This window comes from Ambystoma mexicanum, chromosome 11 (genome assembly GCF_040938575.1).
Source record: "Ambystoma mexicanum isolate Mex_15411 chromosome 11, UKY_AmexF1_1, whole genome shotgun sequence".
NCBI lineage: Eukaryota > Metazoa > Chordata > Amphibia > Caudata > Ambystomatidae > Ambystoma > Ambystoma mexicanum.
This window is the reverse complement of record NC_090934.1, coordinates 449,336,505-449,356,833: the sequence shown is the minus strand read 5'-3', so window position 1 is coordinate 449,356,833 and position 20,329 is coordinate 449,336,505. Positions and strand designations below refer to the sequence as shown.

Genomic DNA, 20,329 nt, shown 5'->3' with positions numbered 1-20,329 from the left:
TGTGGTCCAGCTAATGAGGGGGTCTCCGATATGAGTTCACAAAGAAATGCATAAGCTGTGAAAAATAAATTAAGAGAAAGCTACTAATTCTAATTGACTTGGTATCCAACAAATGGATATCTGAACTTGAAACTTCCCAGGATGGCCAAGAAAAACATAAAGCAATGTGAAATCGCATCCAACACAACTTATTGAAAAATATATTACAATTTTTTATTACACAAAGTGAATACATTTTACAAATACACAAAAATCCTTTTAGTTAGATGGCAGCATATACATGAAATGTTATGCTTTGAACAAATACATGAATATGCCTAAGACAAGTGCATGAAGACAACAAATTTCAACTTCTTTATAGTACAAGTCTGCCGATTGTGCAGAAATATATGAATGCAATAGTACAGGTCTGCAAAAAAAGCAGAAACCAAGGAAATACCACCCAATTATTGTGGTACCCTATACTAGCAACTCTAAGCTCAAGATCTCATCGGAAATAATCCCAGCTGGATCCGGGATGAGCTAGAGTAGAAGCAGTAACCAGGGGTGATCCAACTAAATGCAGGACTCCCATTGGTCCCATATGGCCTCCTCTCCTTTGCAATAGCCCTGCTTATTGTATCCAATGTGATTTCCAGGTTTGTTGACTTAGATTTGTCGATCTGGTGCCTGGCCACACCCTTCAAATACTGAGATGGAGTATGGCATGTTCACCGGCCCAAGTACACCTGGCCCTGTCACCCCATGTTCATTTTTCCTCCAAGCTTATAGACTGACGGGGTTGTTCTGTCGCAGGATCCACCTGGGACTGCCATGTGGCCAGGAGTCCGTGCAATATCACTTGCCTCGTACCTCCACCGGAAAGAGTGTGACTATGCATTTGCCTGAAGTCAGTGGGTCACATTGAGGGGCCAAGAGTTTGAGCTATTGGCTCTGTAGCCAGGTTTGCAGAGAACATAACCTTGCTTGGTGGGGCACACATCAAGCCACATTGCTTTTTCATCCTGGGTGGGAGCCCATGTCTTTTAATGAGGGATTTTTCAATCTCTATAGCCTCCATGGCTTCCTCTCTTGATTCCGCTGTGACCCTCAAGGAAGGTCCTTGCAGAACAACTCAATGTACATCCCTTTTGCTCTTTCCATTTTGGGAAGGCCGTGCCTGTTTGCAGGTATGTTGCGTCTCTTTACTGACCTGAGAATAGAGGCCCCCCTGGGAGCATTTGGTGTAAAATGATGCCTGTTGAAACATCAACTCTTTATCTTATGGTGGTAGCCCCTAGTGGCCTCAAGGATTTGGCCCATTGAATATTTAATGGGCGAATGATCCTCTGCCAATTACGAACATAGTACAAATAGGGCATTAAGTTTAGAAACGATCACGTCCAGTGTAGGATGCATGTCGCACTTGTACAAGCCTGGTTTCCCATTTAGCCCACTCCCCCATGTATCCACGGGGGTCTATTTGATCAAAGTATGATATCAATTTCTTTTGGGGGATGCACAGGTGCAATCGTGGCTTGCTTCACTTTCTTGGGTTGCTGGTTGAGTAATTTGGTGTTGGGAGAAAGCGAGGGACTATGCCCCCATTTGTTAGCCTGAGTTGCCGTCCTACACAGTATTGTCTTGTGTGGCTCTTCCCCATGGGTGAACTCTAAAAGAAGCCCTGTCAGAGGTAAGGTAACCACTTAAACAATTATGGCTATGCAGTAAAGAAATGTGGAACCAGCGTTCAGAACAATAGAAGGATCAGCATGCAATCAAAACAAAAGTATGCAGGGACTTGCGGCTGAGCTCACCATATTTTTCAAGCGGAGCCTTAGTGCTGATGCCCTACACCGTCTCTCTGCGTCAGGAGGACCACAGCACCTGCCAGTAACTGCCAAGAACTGCAATCACTCTGCAGTGCTCCGCCCTATGGATGGTTCTTTGTAGGGTTGCTCCGCCTCCAGCCAACAACAAGGAAGGAAAGACTAGGCACTCACAGGTAGAACCTCCTCTGCCAAGAACTGCAGCCACTCTGCAATAAATTGCCGTTTGCAACTGTGGGTCACTTTCATTGGGGACCGAGACCATTTTCTGCCCCAGTCCGTCCCTGGTGGGAGGCAGTACACGTGGCGGAAGTCCCGTTAAAGAGAGCATATCTGGTTTAACTCCATTTTGTACTCTGTCATGTGCCCTTTTACATTTCTTTACAAACGCTGTTTATGATTAGGAGGAACTGCGACGTGTTACATAATATTGGTGAAACAGAAGTGCCACATACGTATTGCATGATGGTTAGATCCGTGCACAAGAAAAATACAAAAAAAGTGACGGTGACGCTGACAAATGGTGTCTGGTCTTCCGAAATACCTGTCGAGGGAAAACGGGGTTCAGGCGCCCAGCCGATTCTGGAGATGTTTCACCGTTCGTTTTAGAGCAAACTGGAAACCCTTTTAATTTCAGCTGGTGAAAAGAGGCTTTGTATCCACTTAATTTGCGTTTGCGCCCGAGATGGCCTTGATGTGTATAGTTAACTCCTTCTTGTCCGGCTCTTGAATCTTACTTCAGAATCTCCCATTACCTTCAATGTAAGAGGCTGGAGAAAACTGCAAGAGCTGGTACACGGACGAGGCCCACGGCCCAGACCAGTGCTATACATTGAAAAAAAAATGCTTATTGCCACAATGCGATATTCAGTGGAGTAAAGCCACCAGGCCCATTTCCATTGTTACATTGCTTATCGATCATCTGTCATCCCCGGGAGGATAGCTCAGTGGCAACGTGTGCCTTGGAAGCAAGACGACAAGAAGCAACACAGGTTCGATCCCCGGGTCCGCGCTTAGAAACCTCTGGGTATTTAAGTCGTTATAAATATGTAACTAAGACCACAACAAATTCTGTAACTGCCTAGATGCCCCCGGCTGTGTGAGCACTTGAAATATGCAAATAAATATGATCAAATTATCATTGGTACCTCCGATCATTGCCCACAGCATTATTCTGCTACATGAATTGCAGAGCAGACTAGATGCAGAGGTTGTAGTGTAAAACAAAAGTAGTGCCGCCCCCTTTTCTGTCCACTCCCCAAGCACCATATTAACTTTATCCAACCCATACCAGGTCCTTACTTTCCTCCACTCTCCCTGCAATGCTGAGTTTTAAGACCGTTCTAGCAAGACACAAGAAAACACAATGCAAGAAAATACATTTAAATGCCCACCATTAGTGTCATTCTCCCCCACAGCATGCGGATTTATTCAGGCTCGCCTTCCAATCACCCACCGTTCACATCTCTCAAGGGACATGTCCGTGTCTATAGCCACACACCCCGCCTCCCATTACCCACAAACACTACTGCGCCTACAGCAATTCACATGCAGATCACTGCTGAGCTGGGATTTATGCCTGCTTGGAAATGCGTTGTGTCCCAAGCGGTCTATTGAAATGCACACCAGTCCTGGCATACAAGATGGCACAGTGACCTGTTACAGTATCTGGTTAGCAGCAAGGCTCACAATCAAATCTCCAGTGCGGGTTACATAAAGTAAGGGAACAATCGTAGATTACCCTAAGGAATAATGAAAGTTGCACCCTTTAGTTCCTGCCCACTTTGAACTCTTATGTGCCACAATAATTGAGATTGGCGTCTTCAAGGTATTGCATTTTCAACTTAACTTTCCGGTGATGTTTTTTCTGCATGCAACTTTATTTCACCCGAGGTAAGAATCCATCTTTTTCGCAACGGGGTCCGTTTTAGTTCACACGTTATAAAATAACTTATAAAATATGGGTTTGCGGGGTCGGATACTGGTATTCTGCTGCTAGATGGAGCCACTGACAAATGAGAAGAATTATATGTATGCTTTGCGCTTATGTGCAAATACGAATGGGATATGTAGAGTGGGGTGTAATACCGTGATGCAGCAATTGGTGGGAGTACAGTCAAATAGTTTTTCAAAAATGCAAAATAAGGACTATTAATGACTATTATATGGTGGCTCATTATAAGTTTGTTGGTCTTGAGAAAAAGTTTGCTCTAGGATTACATGATTTACCTCCAGGAACCCAAGAGCTGGAGGTAACTCAGGCCTCCACTGGCATAAAAGAGCCAATATTTCGGCAGCAGTATCAGCGGTGCCCAGAAATACCGGCAGTCCCCCCCCCCCTACAATGGCGTCCTATCGGACTCCATGGAATGGGGAATTACCAGTGTTCCCACCGACTGTAATATCTCAGTAATACCGGGATATCAGATGGCTGAAACAGTAATACCATTTGGTGTTATTTCGCTGGACCAAACCTGGAATGATCCCCCCCCCTCTCCAAATTGCAATTTGTGTATACGGTGTTAAATGGATTCCAGAGATTATACTAATTTATATACGAAGTAGAACAAGAAGACGCGTGCGTAAAAGTACATGACAATGTGTCACCTAGGAAGGATGGCTAAGCATATCACCTGGTCGTGCCCCATCAATTTGGCCTTCAGGTTTTGCTCTGTTGTGATATCAGTTTCCTTTTCCTTCCTGAGAAACTTGGAGGCAACAAATGCGCTCATGGGCTCCAGGTTCTGTTGTCGTGGGGTCAAGGGTGTGGAAGGAGGGGGATGGACCTTTTAATGTGTTCTGCAGAATTCAAATCTACCACCCAGCCAATATTTGGGCATATTTCATGTTAAGAGGTGACATTGCGCTGTTTTCACTCTGTCAGGACATTTGCCAGACTGTACAGGTCTTGTATTGCTTCCCATCGTGTCCAAGGGAGCAGATACCTGTACCTGTTTCCTGTAGATCATAGGTACTCCATTTCTGGCCCTCAGGGTGTTCTGGACTTCAACTCCCATGAGGCTTATCCAGCATAGTCCGTGATGAAGGTGCCTAAGCGTTTCATTGCAAAAGAATGAGAAGGCCGCCAGAGAAGCAGTGCTTTTAGGGGTCCCCAGGTATTGGCTGTCCAGGTGTTTTGCACTACAACACCCATCAGCCCTAGCTAATTAAGTCAATGGTGAGGGATGGTGGGGGGCACAGTTCAAAACATCTGGGGAGCCGCAGGTTGTAGGCAACTTCTGTAGACAAAGATTGGAAAGTACACTAGGAAAGATCATGTTTATGATGCGTAAAATCAAACTTCCCCTTCTCATCGTCCTTGCTATCCTATTTACTGTGAGCAATAGGCACTTTGAAGGTTCAATTATAAAGCTTCATACAAATAATTTGAGTCAGTCAGATGCTGAGTTGCAATTGGTGCCACCAGGGATGGTGTCAAGGTACGGGCCTTTCAACTTTTGCAGTTTAATTGGGCCCCAATCCTCAGTGGTGATCCAGAGAAGCTGCCCCCATGTTGGCAGTCTTACTACACAGCAACATATTCCTTTACTTCATGCTGTGCACATGTTACTTTGCCTTTGCTGGCTGCTGTCCCCTTAAAGACTTTAAATGCTGCCCAGCATCCCCAAATGTTTTTTTCACCTCGTTGCCTTTGACTCCTGTTCTGCCTGCATTATTTCCTTGCTGAACGTAGAGCAATTACAAGCTTTTCAGTGGACATTTAGTATTTCAGCTCATTGCTGGCTGCCTGTCCTGTGATGATCTGCAGCGATTAACATCCACGCTACATTTCTCTGTATCCAGGGCTGGACTGGGAACTAAAAGAGGCCCTGGAAATAATTACTGGGGACCAAAAGAGGCCCTGGAAATAAAGTTCAAAGTGGCCCCATATGAGACATTTTCAGCAAGCCCAATGCTTTTCCTATGAGAAAATTTGGAAATACCACACAAGAGGCCCAGGGTGCAGAGGCCCACCGGGAAATCTACAGAGTGCCCTATAGGCCAGTCCACCCCGGTCTGTATCCAATATTTGCGCACCCCACAGGTGCCTCAGACCATTTTCACGAACGGTAGTTAAGGATGCACCCAAACATCATATTGAAATGGGCCCCATGGGAACTGACAAATCTGCAGCTGGCCAGAGGTGCCACTGATAACCCACTACTGATTATAAGGCCCGAGTCCAATGCTTTACCCAGATGTAGGTGTGACTTGTTTAAGGGGAAAAGTAGTAACCCACCAAAGTCTAATTTATGATAAATTTGCACGAGGACTAGCGTCTGTCACATGTATGTGTGCAGCTAACGCATGTGTGACGTACTATCACAATTGCAAAAGTGGGTGATCCAAGGTGGTTATTGGGGCATAGCAAGGAGAAGACTGCAATAGTTGGGGAACACACCCCAACTCCCAACAGAGACGGGTAGTAAAAAATAATGTGCAAACGCATTTCTGGCACTAGTGGAGGCAACATGAACTCTGTGCACATGCCACTTCTTTTCTTTGACAATATGGCTTATTTCACATGAAACATGAAACTGCGACTATCCTAAGTTACTTATGCTTGCACAAGTTTCTTTGTGAATGTCATGTCCAGTAATAAGCTACAAAACCACTTTATTTTGTATTTGAGCATTTCTTGGCTGCAGATAAGCAGCCGAGGGCTGTACAACTATTGATATATATATATATATTTTATTACACGCCTAATACCTACCTGAGTTTGAACCTCTGTTCTGTGTGGCTTTGCTTTCTGTGTGTGGCTTTGCTTTCAAGACCAGCGCGTTTCCCCTGTGCTATGAGTTAACAGGAATGCAGGGGAGAGGGCACACGTTACAGGGGGGCTGTTACAAGCAATTAAGCTTATGATTAACTTACTCCTGCATCAAATCGACACATGCAATTGGTGATCTTTAAGAATGAGACCTTCTGTGAGCCACATAGAGGGAAGTGAACGATAGTCCAAAACTAATGATTTCTCCCGTTTCATTTAGATTTTCCTGTGGTTCAACGACTTTAACCTCCTGTCCAGTGACGGCTGCCGGTCCAGCTACCTCCGAGTGTACGATGGAAAGCAGACCACCTCTCCAGTCTTGCTGGACAGCACCTGTGGGCTGCGGAGTGTGCCTTCGCTGATCTCCTCTGGGAACAGCATGCTGGTGGAGTTCGTCTATAATGGCCCGCTCGGTTCACAACAATTCTCTGCAGCGTATAACGCAGGTATTCCTCTCGTTTGTCTCCGTGCCCCAGGGTCTGGGCTTCATTGGCCGAGCGGTTTGAGATTGCAGGTCCTTCCTGGCATAGGCAACGGGGATGGCAAAGGGAAGGAACTGGCCAGTACACCTTCTGCCAGCTGTTAAGTTAAGGGGCAGGAAGCACGTTTCCTAGACATCGATGCACATCCCAGCTGAAATGGATAGCATTTTGGTATCAAAAGCTCCCGCCTGTAGCAAGCATAATGAAAGGCATACCAACAGGCTACTACCAATCCCATATCTGGCGCATAGTTTGTTTAGCTGCCAGCATGGGTGGACTAGTTAGCTACTAGTAGCCCGAGCAGTATGGCTTCATGCACCACAGTGAACTCCCATATGCTCTAAGCCAGTGGTCTTCAAACTTTTTGACCCCGAGCCCCCCCTAAGAAAAATTTCTCCGGCCCAGGCACCCCCTATACACATGTACTCCAAAATGTTACTCGGTTGCAAATGGTTATCGCGCGCTGGAGTATAATGGTGCCCCCAACGAAGGAGTGCATGCCACACACCACGTTGTTTCAAAATCATTGCTTGCAATGATTCAAATCAGATGAGGACAAATATTTGTGAACAAAGCATTCCGATTATTTTGCTATAATACAGAGGACTCGACTAAAAATAGTGTTGGGTATTTATTTCACACAAACGAAAACACCCAATAATGCTGTCCTGTAGTAACATTTGCTATGCAAGTGCTGTAACAATTTGTTTCTGAAGTACAACGTACTGTCAATGCTGTCACTTGCAAGTTGGACAGTGGCATACTGGAGAACTAGTGTGAAGGGTGGGCCTGCCTTTCACCAGCCAGCCTGTCAATATTGGGTTCACTTTTTCCAATAGCCAACCGCAGGCTTTCTTCCACCTCCAGCTTTGACCGATATTTTGTCTTTAGGGCTGCAAGTGCAGAGAACCCAATTTCGCACAGGTATGAGGTGCTGAAAGGTAAAAGTACATTGACTGCACATTTCGATAAAGTTGGATACTCTGCAGACGCATGTTGCCAAAATGCACCCAAAGACAATTTTCTGAATTGGCTCTCTACTAGGCGGTCACTTTGGAGCTCCATTAGTTCCTCCTGGAGTTGTATTGGGAGATGGGCTCCTACGTCAGCTAGGAAAGGCTGAACCACCCAGTCATTCATGTTGCAATTGTCGTCAGGAAAGTACTTTTCGAGACTGGTTCTGAGAGCATTTAAATGGTTTCCAATTACTTCAGAAACACATGAGATCATACTCTGTCTCCTCAAGAGCATCTTCTAATAATGGGAACGCATCGGCTATGCCAATATCAACCCTCCTCCTCCAAAGCTCCAGCTTCTTCTTGAATGCCGATATTTTTGCATTCATGGCAAATGATGTGGTTTCTGTGCCTTGCAGGGAGAGGTTTAGAAAATTTAGCCAAGAAAGTACGCAATGTGGTAAGATGCTTTCAAAGCATTTGCAGGTACAGATGCCACACTTTTAACAGTCTCCTTTTGCTTTTTCATGCCTTGCAGCTGCCGTACGAAGAAATCCCTGGTCTTTTTTGCTAAATCGGCATGTTTGGTTTCCAAATGCCGCCTTAATTTTGTTGGCTTCAGGCTGTCATTTGCTAATGTAGCACCACAAATCACACACTGCGGCTTCACTTCCCCAGCGACTGTGATGCATGTGAACCCAAAGTCCAAATAAGAGTGATCATATTTCCGTGTTTTTGCATTTCTTGTGTATGTTCCCACCTCTCCTTCCGCTTTACGTTTCAGATCCCTACCATCTTTGGGCACTAGAAAACCATCCATCGAGAAAAGGAGCCTGAACCTGTCGAAACATTTCAAACGGTTTTAAAAAAGTAGAAATGCACCCCAAAAAAAGCATAAACATGGCAAACACCACTTGCAAAGAGTTGAACTGAGCCATGTGAAAATGTTGGGGTTGGTGGGAAACACCCCATGCAAAAAAGGGTCAGAAATATGGGGTGGGGAAAAAAGGAGGGGAGATTTTAAAAAAGCAAAAATTCAACAAAAACGTTATGAAAAGCTTGGGAGTGGGGGAGGGAAACCCCACACAAAAATGGGTCCGAAACACTGGTTGGATAAAATACAGTGGTACAAGTCTCACAAGGATTACTATTCAGATCATGCAGGCCCAGTTCTAATTTCTTTTTGCAGTGTGGCCCCGGACTAGGTTGCAGGTGATAATGTGCCCCCCCTGGGTTGCCCTTGATGATGCGTATGTCCCGTCCCCCCGGTCACCCGTGATGTGGCATCAAGCAATGCAGCGCCATACAGTGATAGAAATCAGATGGGCAGTTAGTAGTGCAAGAGGACAGCTTTGTGGGGAGGTCAGGCAACTAAAAGCAGATTGGAGCTTTACCCACAAATACAGGATATGAGAATCCAAAGGAGATGGGTTTGCAGTGAGAGGTGGCATACGGCATGAAGAAAATGGGGCCTTGTGAAATCCATACCGGCAAGGGGTGGTGGTGGTGGATGGCGGAGCTCTCAGTTTTGGGAAAAATGGAACGGTAGCGCAATCTGAGCAGGAACGAGGAGGGCAAGCATTGACTAGGGGTCCATAGATAGCTTGCGTTTAGGGGAGGAGAAAGGAAATGAGCTTAGTGTAGTAGTTGAATTTGCAGTAGTGACAGATGTGGTATTACATACCATTTGGGGATTTTCCCTAGAGCCAAGAACCTTAGTTATGGCCAAGTGCCATCAGTTTGTAGGAGAGGCTTTGCCGAAAGGAGTATCAACCTCAGAATTGGGAAAGAAAAAAGGTACCACCAAAAGTTGAAAAACATTCTCCAAAAGTCAGTAAATCATCTGTCAAACAGGACCAACACTGAAAACGAACCTGACTTCATATCCAGAGAAATAAATTTCAAGCTGCAAGTTACTACCAGGCATGAGAAGTCACTCACCACTTCAATTCGCCAAATGCACACCATATATATACTCCCCATGATCACTCGCTATTGGCGGGTGAAGGTTGAGAGCCCTGGTTTAACCAACACATTTTTTCCAGAACGAGGAGCATTGCGCAAGCTAGGGATCCAATGGATGACTGGAAACACAGCCATGGCAAATGAAGCAGGACCGGTGCTGCATTAACAACGCGGCTCCCCCATGGCAGATTGCTGGGCTCCAGCAATCTGCCATGGGGGAGCCGCGTTGTAAAAAAAAAACACCAGCAGAGCAGTTCCGGTCCCCCGCTCGCCTCCTCTCCTCCATGCATGCCCCCCAATGTGGGGGATGCAGGGAGAGAGGGGCGCAGGGGGACCGGTGCTGCATTAACAACGCGGCTCCCCCATGGCAGATTGCTGGGCTCCAGCAATCTGCCATGGGGGAGCCGCGTTGTAAAAAAAAAACACCAACAGAGCAGTTCCGGTCCCCCGCTCGCCTCCTCTCCCCCATGCATGCCCCCCAATGTGGGGGATGCAGGGAGAGAGGGGCACAGGGGGACCGGTGCTGCATTAATAACGCGGCTCCCCCATGGCAGATTGCCACGGGGGAGCCGTGTTAAACATAAAGCGGAACAAGTCACTTACCTCGGACTCGGCGGCGGCGGCAGCAACAACAACAGGGATCACAGGACACCACAACGCAGCCTGGACGCGCGATCCAAATGCAGGAAAGCGCGCGTCCAGGCTGCGTTTATTTCCTGTTTCCATGGCCACGCCCCCACCACATCGCACTGGCTGAGCATGTGCATGGGAGCCAGTGGCTCCCCATTGCACATGCTCAGTTCAGTGCGGCCAAAAAAAAAAAAAAAAAAAGCGTTATTCGTTTTCTTTTCTTTTGGAAGGCATCACGCGCCCCCCCAGGCATGGTGGCGCGCCCCCCAAGGGGGGCGCGCCCCACAGATTGAAGACCTCTGCTCTAAGCACTGCCACATAAAAAGCAGCCCTTTAAACCCATTGCTAGCATGGCTGATTCAGCAGGTAAGGCATTGATGTTATTTCTGCCTTTAATCTGAATGTGTGTGCAATGATAACCATGAACATAACGGATCATTGTTTGTTGTACATGCTACTTCTTACTATACTTCACAGCACTGGTGTTGATACACATTATTACCCAGAAAGAAACATAGGCCCTTCCTGCGCTTGAACATGTAATCGACCATGTAAGCACAGAACTCTGCAGCAAGCACCTAAAATACTGAGCTATCTATCCTGCAGATGAACAGGAGTTGTGTACATGTGGCTGACTAGTGACCACCCCGTTGTTTACGCTGATGATTATAGGAGGACAATTCTGCTGAAAGTCTCACAGGTCCTTTAGTTATGCTAATGTGTGTTTTTTAATTGTTTTATCTCCGAGACGGCCCTTGCTCTGAAAGGGGGTGGTGGTGATCGCGTGCAAGGAGGCAGCCCTAGAGCATCATGGGACCAGCCCTGGAGTCTATGATGCTGCTGGCACACTGAGTGAATACCTGACCTGATTAATGGCCAATCCCCTCCGGCTTCCAGAGTTATGTAATTCCAAACTGCACGAGAGGTAATCCGGGGGTTCATTATGGTAATAAAGTGCTGAGCAGGGTAGGGCCTGAGGGGCAAGGCTAAATGCACACAATGCGTGTCTGCCCCTGCAAGGATTCCGATGCAGACATTGAAACAACCATCCACAAAGTATCAAGTAAGTGAAAACACCTGTGTAACATAATGACAAGAACCAAAGATGTGACCGAGGGGGTGACGGAGGGATCGGAGGATGTCCTGGACTCAGCACTGTTGGATGCAGAGTACCAGGTTTTTGATGAGCCCCGCCCCCTGCCCTCCGACTCGGCGAACTCATCGAACTCTGATTCGAGTACCGCTGCTCAATGAGCAGAGCCAAAGATGCCGAGTGGGTGGTAAATGCTTCAGAGAGCAACCAACAGCGAGGTGGCTGTGACAAAAATGCGGAAATGGATGACCAAGTGTTGCATGCACCGAGAAACCTTAAGGTGCAGAATGCATCAATCCAAACAAGCGGTAACCCGACATCTGAAAATGTGCCTACTAAACCTTGAATGGCAAACTGCTGTGCAAGCACTCTAAAATAATGCACTGAAGGCCAAACAACTAGCGGTAGCTGCTCCTCTGGAAGAAGCCATCATTGAGGACTTACTGGAGTTTTCTACCTACGAATTATCCGATGAGGATGAAGAACGTGAACAATCATCTGAGGACGAAGAACCGATCTTAAATTCATCATCCAAACAGGAAAATAACGCTGAAGGAAAGCCAATTGTCGAGCCTCCACGTCTTGATGCTAAAATATGGAAACTAATGGTTGCCATTTTGTCACCTGATAAGAAGCTGAACTTCAGTGAAAACACCAAGAGTAAAAAAATTGTTGATTTTCAAGAATTCCTCAGTGAAAAAAAAGGGAGAGGACGCTTGCCAAATCAAATATAGAGAATGACGGAATAAAAAGACAACGTGGACGAAAATCCCTCCACACATTTGGGAAGAAAAAAAACCTAAAAAATGATAAAATGAAGAAAGGGTCATTCACTAAGGGAAATCAAGGTGTGCAATCCTCTGATGAAGCATGGAGAGTGGATAGAGTGAAATCTATGCGCCAAAAAGGTAGCTCGCAATCGACCCTGGGTGAATAACTATTGTCTACTTTTAGATCGAACAGAACCTAAAGACAATGGTTTGATTCTAAATCGCTTTAATGTATTGCAGCTCTTGAACCATGTACCAAACATGAAGATGGTGTCATCTAATGACATCAAAATAGTGGAATTCATTGTCGATTGCACCTTAGATAGGGTAGTGCTACACATCCATTCAAAGATTGTGCACAACCTTAAACTGAGAAATGCCGAGAATATTTACTACCTGGGATTCTTAATCAAAGAAATAAGTAACAAGAAAGAGCTTGTGAAAAAGCCCCTGGTTACTGACCACAGCGCCAATGAGGATTGTCCTTTGTCGCAGGGCACGACAATGAGCCGAGGAAAGCCATATGAGGCTAAACCAACCCAAGATGAACCCTGTTGGGAGGAACAAAACAGAGAATTAATGAAATTAAAAACGCCTTTTCGGGTTGCTATTGAAACGCAAAACTGCAGAAAAAGTTCGATCCAAGAAGAGGAAATGCAGTTAAGAGGTGCCATTGTTGATAACTGGACCTGGATGGCAGGAGCCCTACACAGTACAAATCGCAGTTAACATAAGGACGGAACAGAAAGAAATCTGAAAATATTGGGCTCCTGGAACACCCGTGGTTTTAGCCATTTACTGCAGCCTTCAAACAACATCCTGCAGCCTCTGGACATAATTTGCTCTCGGGCAACATGGCTTACCGATCCACCCCTGGTTGATGGGGTTTGACCTGGCATTCAACCCTGCCATATGCAAAGAAAGAGGTCGACCTATGTCTGGAATGCTCACCATGGTTAGAAGGATACGTGGATTATGAATTAGTACCTCAAAAATCCTCTGCCCTTATATACAAAAAACTACAGTGTGAACAAGTCACCCATAACAATGCATATTATCAACATATACTGGCAGCGTACGCGGTTGGTGAAACTGCATTTGTTGACCAATTATGTGACCTCGTGGACCAGTTATCAGAGTCTGAAGACAATGCCTCTATCATTATATGCAGTGACTTCAATATGGATTTACTAACAAAAATGGACAACAGACCAAAAAAGAAACGTTTACAAAATCTGAGAAACGTTATCTGGGAGGAACTGGATGCCAGGTGCTTGGACATTTTAAAGAGCAACATATTGGGCGCCATTCTGGCGCATGCAACATGGAAGAGGGGCACACAAAAATCAACCCTGGATTATTTCATAACATCAAAAGCTATGACAAACAGGATTCAAAATATGAAGGTTATTGAAACCAGTTAAAATGATCACAACCTTGTAACCATCACCTTTAAAATTAAACCAACGGAAAAGCAATTGAAATGGGACCAGAAAATCGAAGTCATACCTGGTGGCAATCAGCTACGAATGAGCAGCTCAAAAATAAAGGACTTCGCAGCAAAATTAAATAAGTCAAAAGATGAAGGAGAAAATCTTGAGTATGATACACTCCTGCAGTTCTACAAAGTCTCAACGCAAATAAATCATAATGACAGTGTAAAAAAACATGTATATGATCCTGAAGTGGTGGGAAAAAAAAGACCTGAGAAAACTGCGTATAATTGAAAGCAACAACAAATAAAGAGAAGAAAAAAAACAGAAAATGCATTACAGAAACTGGACAAAATGGCATAAAGCTGCAACAGAACAGAAAGATGCTGAGTCAATGATATCTTGTCTTGCTCAAAGAAACTTGTGAGATTTTTGGACAGTAATTAAGGGTTTTGAGAAGCCACAAATTGCAAGTCTAAGTAATGTGGTTACAGAATCGCAATGGATTGCCCACTACACAGCACTATTTCAGAAGAACAAAGACAAAGAACCTGTAACACCAAATGTGGGGCCTTGGAATCTCTGTATAGAGGGAGAGGACATCCTAAATAACATCAAAAGACTGAGTACATAAAGGGCGCCAGGACCCGATGTCTTAACAAATCGTATTCTAAAAAACAATCCTGAGGAATGGTGGGACTTTTGCTCCAAGCTGTTTAAAATGGTATTAGAACTTGTAAGAGTCCCGAATACTTGGAGAAGAGCTATAATTGAGCTATTTTTTAAAAAAAGGCTCAAGGCTGGAAGCCAATAACTACAGGCCAATTGCGCTACTCAACGTAGTTGGAAAACTCTTCACCAGTCAGCTGTTGAACCAACTAAAAGCTTGGATTCAGAAGGCAGGTGTAGCGGATATACGGCAAACTGGATTCATAAGAGTGGGCTGCAATTTAAATCTATTCATCCTTAACATATTGAAAATGGAGGCTTAAAAAACAAACTAGCAATCTACGTTGCATTTATTGATCTGGCACAAGCCTTTGATGGAGTGGATAGAGAAATGCTGTGGCAAAAAATGAAAAGTAAAGGATGCCCAACAAGTTTGGTTGTGGCAATAACTGTACTGTACTCTGATACCTCTGTACAAGTCCGGCTTGATCAGAAAGGGAATATTACTGCACCCATCCAAACTACTCGTGGAGTCCAGCAGGGCTGCCCCTTAGGAGATACGCCCTTCAACTTCTTTATATCGGACGTGGGTGAGGTGCTGAGTAAAGTAAATTCTTTCCCTCCCAAAATTAACAAAGAACACATCAATATGATTCTATATGCAGACGACATTGAAATTCTGGATCTAACACCAATCGGACTTCAGAGGAAGATCAACACCCTAAAAGTCTACATTGAAACAAATATATTGAAAATCAACGTATCCAAAACAGAGATCCTGGTTCTAAAGAACTTACAAGGCACACACAACCAAAATACGTGTGGTAAGTTTCAATGGAAGATGTGCAACAACATCATCAAAGTTGTTTCAGAAGAAAAATACTTGGGCTTAACAATAAGTGCTAGCATTTGTTATGAACCAATGGTAAAAAAACTGGTGTCCAAATGTAATCAACTAGCTGCCCAAGCCTCTAAACCCAAAACAAAATATGGAAAGTTCTCTATTGTGCCGGTTGTTCGCTTATATCGAATTAAAATATTACCTGCATTGACATACAGAGCTGAGACTCTATTCGGAATCAGTCGAGAGTTTTGGGTAAGAAGCGATCCTTAATTTGCCCAAAGGCTTTCCAACTGCCTGTATGAGGTACAAACTTAGTTTATCATCGATGCATGTTATTGTCATATGGAATGCACTAAACCTCTACAGAGAAATCATAGGAGTTAACATCGCTCCACAATTTGGCATCTTAAAACAAAAGAAAGAGGAAAGCAGAGAGGGCCTCTTCAAAAACTGGAAAGCAGTTAGTGAAACCATTCTAAACCAATTGAACACTGACACGCAAACTTTAGTGCAGAATCCGGATGCAGTCAAAAACAAATGCTAACACTTGACTGGGTAGGGACACAAGACACGAGAATTCATCACAAAAGAATGAAAAATGCTCCATACGAAACTAAGAAATTAAACGAACTCCCAAAATACTTGACACAATTTCCAAGCAAAAAGAAAGGGAAGAACCTTCATGCTCTTCAGGCTAAATGAATGGGAAACCATGGAAACTGCATCAAAGAAGTGGTTGGAAGGAAGAAGATGAGATATGTCGACTATGTAACACTGGAGAAGACTCATTGAAGCATCTGGTGGTAACTTGTCCTAGCCTATGAGATGACAGAACGAGATGTTTTGGACAAGAGCTTGAAAATCACTCTACAAATACCGTCGAGGAATGGTGGAGAGCTATCCACATAGGAGAAAACAAAAAACTGAAATTTGCCTTGATTGCATTTTTAGAAGTGATAGACACTTGAAAGCAAAAAGTGATGCCTCCTGCTAAAAGATCAATGGATCTCCCCCGTAACAAAAATAATTATATGTAGAGCAGAGTTGGAAACCATTCTGCTGTAAATTTTTAAAAGTTTGTAATAAACTAAAAAAAAATAAATAAAGCATTTATTACTGACATGCCCTCTAGGGTAGCAGGCAATAGTTAACATTTACAGTTAGCGGGGGAAACGTGTACAAGTTCGAAGATTGGGGGAAGTGGAGAAATGTATGCATGAGTCGTTAGTGTTTTCCTCTGTGATTCCGAACTTTCATGAATGAATGGTTTACTCTTTGCTTCAAAAAGTCAAGATCTAGGGGTGCAGTGATGAGGGTAGTGGTTATGTGTATTATGAACATAAAATCAGATAAAAGGACGCAGGAGTCAAATTGGAAATGGACAAAGCAAGCCATTGTTTTGTTCACTTACAAACCATATAAACAAATAGCACCCCATCAGCCCACTAACCCAACCAGCCACCACGTCACCATCCTCTTATGTTCCCCCATGGTCTTGTCCCTCACAATACCCATCACATCTTTTTCACCTCCCGCACCAGCAAGACAATGCATAATATTATTAATTCTCTACATCCGTAATCCATCTTCTGTGTCTATCATCTTCCGTCTTCACGTGATCCTTCACTTCTGGGTCAGTTGTTCTGGTCTGACAATCCTCCTCTGGTAAGGGGTGTGGGACCAAAGTCCCCTGACTCGCGTCCAGACAAGAATAAGGTCCCATTGTACAAGCTGGTTTTTAAGCCAGCATGATCCAAGATGCAGGCCAGATGGCCTTCACCGAGTGCACCCGAGAGCTTTTGAAAGTGCTGTGTCAGCAGTCCTATAGCGCATGTCTGTTGTATAAAGTTCTTGCCAATTAGTGGTGATTTACATAGCGATTGTCCCCTTTAGTAAAAAAAAAAAACTCTCTGGCACATATAAGCAATAGCACTACAATTATCCAACCGCATACCTGACTCCTCCCACATTGTGGTTTATCATATATGATCATATTCATCATATTACCTTTATGGCGTCAATACAACATGAATTGTATTATCCCCCATCCCTGGGGGTCCTCAGCATTCACAGAACCCCCTAATGCACTGACTGCTACAAATCTAACTCATCTTTCTATACCCCTGTGCTACATGCCCCAATTCCCATATTTTTCATTTGCACATGGAATTCTATGCTAATCCTCATCTGGCTATGTTTCATTCCTGCTTTTCGTTTGTGCAGGTAAACCATCTATTGTAAAAGTACCTACTCTTACAAGGTATCCAGTGATTAGAGAACGATTACAGAGAGGGAACTTATAACGAAACAAAAACAGCGAAAAATGCACTGAGTTTTGTGGAAACATAGATGGGGTGGAGTAAGGGATACAACTGGTGGAGGGGGTTGGGATGGTCTTAAACACATAGGGAAACGGAAGGCTTGGAGGCCCCCCTCCCAAATAGAAAAAAGAACTCAATTTCTTTAGCTTATTTTGTTTCGTTAAAAATGGCCTCTCTGAAATTGTTTTTTCTATAATCACATAGAGCCCTTTTACAATACATACAATCCTCGTCATGTGTTTGAGGGCTTCATAACAATTTCCATGGCTCCTTCTGCAGCATTTCACTTTCACTTTCTTGATGCATTCCAGGTAGGGCAAAGAAGGGCCCGAGGTCAGCACCAGACTGAAGAGGAGGCGAACTGGAGGACCTATGTTGTATAATCATGGCTTCTGCCCGGTGACAGTATTAGGAAGGACACTCGGACGCAGGAAGAGTAGCAGTAAGACATTTGTTACTATTGACAGTTTCAGGTCCAGTTACAGTGCAAGCGGCCCCAACCTGCCTTTTCACCAGAGCCTGCTTCTTAATTTTAAATCATAACCTCTACTAACAGTACTACAAAGTTCCGCTCCACAATGGAATTAATTGTCCTTTCCAGTAGCTTGGAATCATACAGGATTGTGATGATTAAAAAGGTATTTACATGTGTGTATATATACATTTGCCTGATGCAACATACCTCCTTCCCTTTGTTGAATGACATGCTAAAAGACTCCTTTAAAATTCCACACCTATGCTGCATTTCGTCACTCTTTCCTTGCTCCACTTCTCACTATTGCTCAGAAGCAATTTATTTCCAAGGTCCTTCACTACCTGCAGCACATTAGAATACTTCATATATCCTTTCTGAACTCTCCTCCCACTCTTCACCTTCACCACTTCTCTCACGCATCAACTGTTCTCTCACCAAGTTGTTCTCGTACCTCTTTTTTTAAATTTTATTTGTTCATATATCACCTTCTATTGTACAACCTCTTGAGACACCAAGCTGCGATCACAACCAAAGTTCCCCATCCATCCTGGCTTCAATATCGTATTTGGTAGTCTCCTTCTCAATGTCTCAAATGGTGAAACTCCCATAACCTTATGGGGTGCAATCCTATATAGCATGACCTTCTCCATCACTGCCTGTGACCAATTCCCACATGTCGCTACAGCGATTCGGATCACTTCCATCAGTGTCCTATTAAATCTCTCAACTGTCGCATTTCCCTTAGGGTATGTTGTGGTATGCTCTACGCCATTCTCTTTAAAAAATTCTTCAATTTCGAATGGATTGTGTCCTCCAACGTATGCCACCTCTTTGGCTTGTAATGTCCACCATGTGACATACACTGGAGGAAAATCCAGTCGAAAGAATGTTACCAATTTGGTAAGTAACTTGTTCTTCTCTACACACATTGTGGGCCATTATTGGGCACCACTTTCCTGGGAAAACCTTCCCTCCAAAACATTCCTTCCGTTAAACTCACTACCTTGTGCGCACTTATGTCCTTCACCACGCGCACATCCGGCTATTTCGACAACTGGTCCACAACCACAATTGCATTAGAGCTCTGTTGTCCTCTTGCAGATGTCGGACCCAAAATATCTACAGCAACCACATCCCACACAGAGTTGGGCGGTTCAATAACATTTATGGATGGCGTCCTTGAAACGAGAACCGTATCACTATTTTTACAACCCTCGCATTCTTTTTCAAAAATCCTCCACTTCCATGTCTAATCCAGGCTGCCAGAATTCTTGCTGCATCGAACCCTTCAGCTTACACACCCCCAGATGCTCCTCTTGGACTATGCCAAGTACTGCTCCCTTATTCCCTCCGGTACCCCTATACTATCTGCTGAAGACAAAATATCTTTCTTCAGTTCATTTTTTACTCTCCTATATCCTTTCAATTCTTCCTCCACATCCTTCTTTGTCCATCCCTCCTGCACATATTTCACAACTGTGCTGTACAGTTCCTCTCTCTCACTGTTCACTCCATTCCCTTGCATCCGCCACTCTAAAATTGGCTAACACCTCTCCATCCTCCTCACCCCCTTCCATTCCTCGTACTCCACAGCATTTCCTTTGTTATTGAAGACACCAACAAGGGGCTTATGATCCATCATTAGTACAAATCTTCTCCCCCACAAAAACTAATCCTATTTTTCCACTCCCCACAGACAAGCTAATCCCTCTCATTCTATAAATGAGTACCTTCGCTCTGCGTCCTTCAACACTCTTGAGCAAATGCTAGTTTCCAATTCTCTACCCGTTTGCTGCATCAGTACACACTCCAAACCATTTGAAGTGGCATCCGCAAACAACTTCACATCCCAATCCCCTTTAAATCCTTTTAGAATGGGTGCTTGCATCAAATAACTTCTCACATCCTCAAACTCCATTGGTTTTATTTCCTCAGCGGATAACTCATGACACAAATATTGAACATCTTTTACTCTAAACTTGAATTTCTCTATTGATATTGTCAAATTAGCTTTGTCCATTCTTCCCAATACTTTTTAATTGCTCATCATGTTCCACAATGTCTTACCCCACACTAGAAGGTCCTCTTGATAACACACCCTTTGTATTC

The 20,329-nt window shown here is 44.3% G+C and overlaps 1 protein-coding gene across 1 annotated transcript in view; it reads left to right on the top strand.

The window, feature by feature from the left end:
• LOC138503500 (astacin-like metalloendopeptidase) overlaps window positions 1-20,329 on the top strand; it is a 485,620-nt gene that overhangs the window by 321,678 nt on the left and 143,613 nt on the right. Inside the window, exon 10 of the mRNA XM_069623281.1 lies at window positions 6,803-7,028. Within this exon, the coding sequence (XP_069479382.1) occupies window positions 6,803-7,028 (226 nt within the window). The remainder of the gene's footprint in view (window positions 1-6,802; window positions 7,029-20,329) is intronic.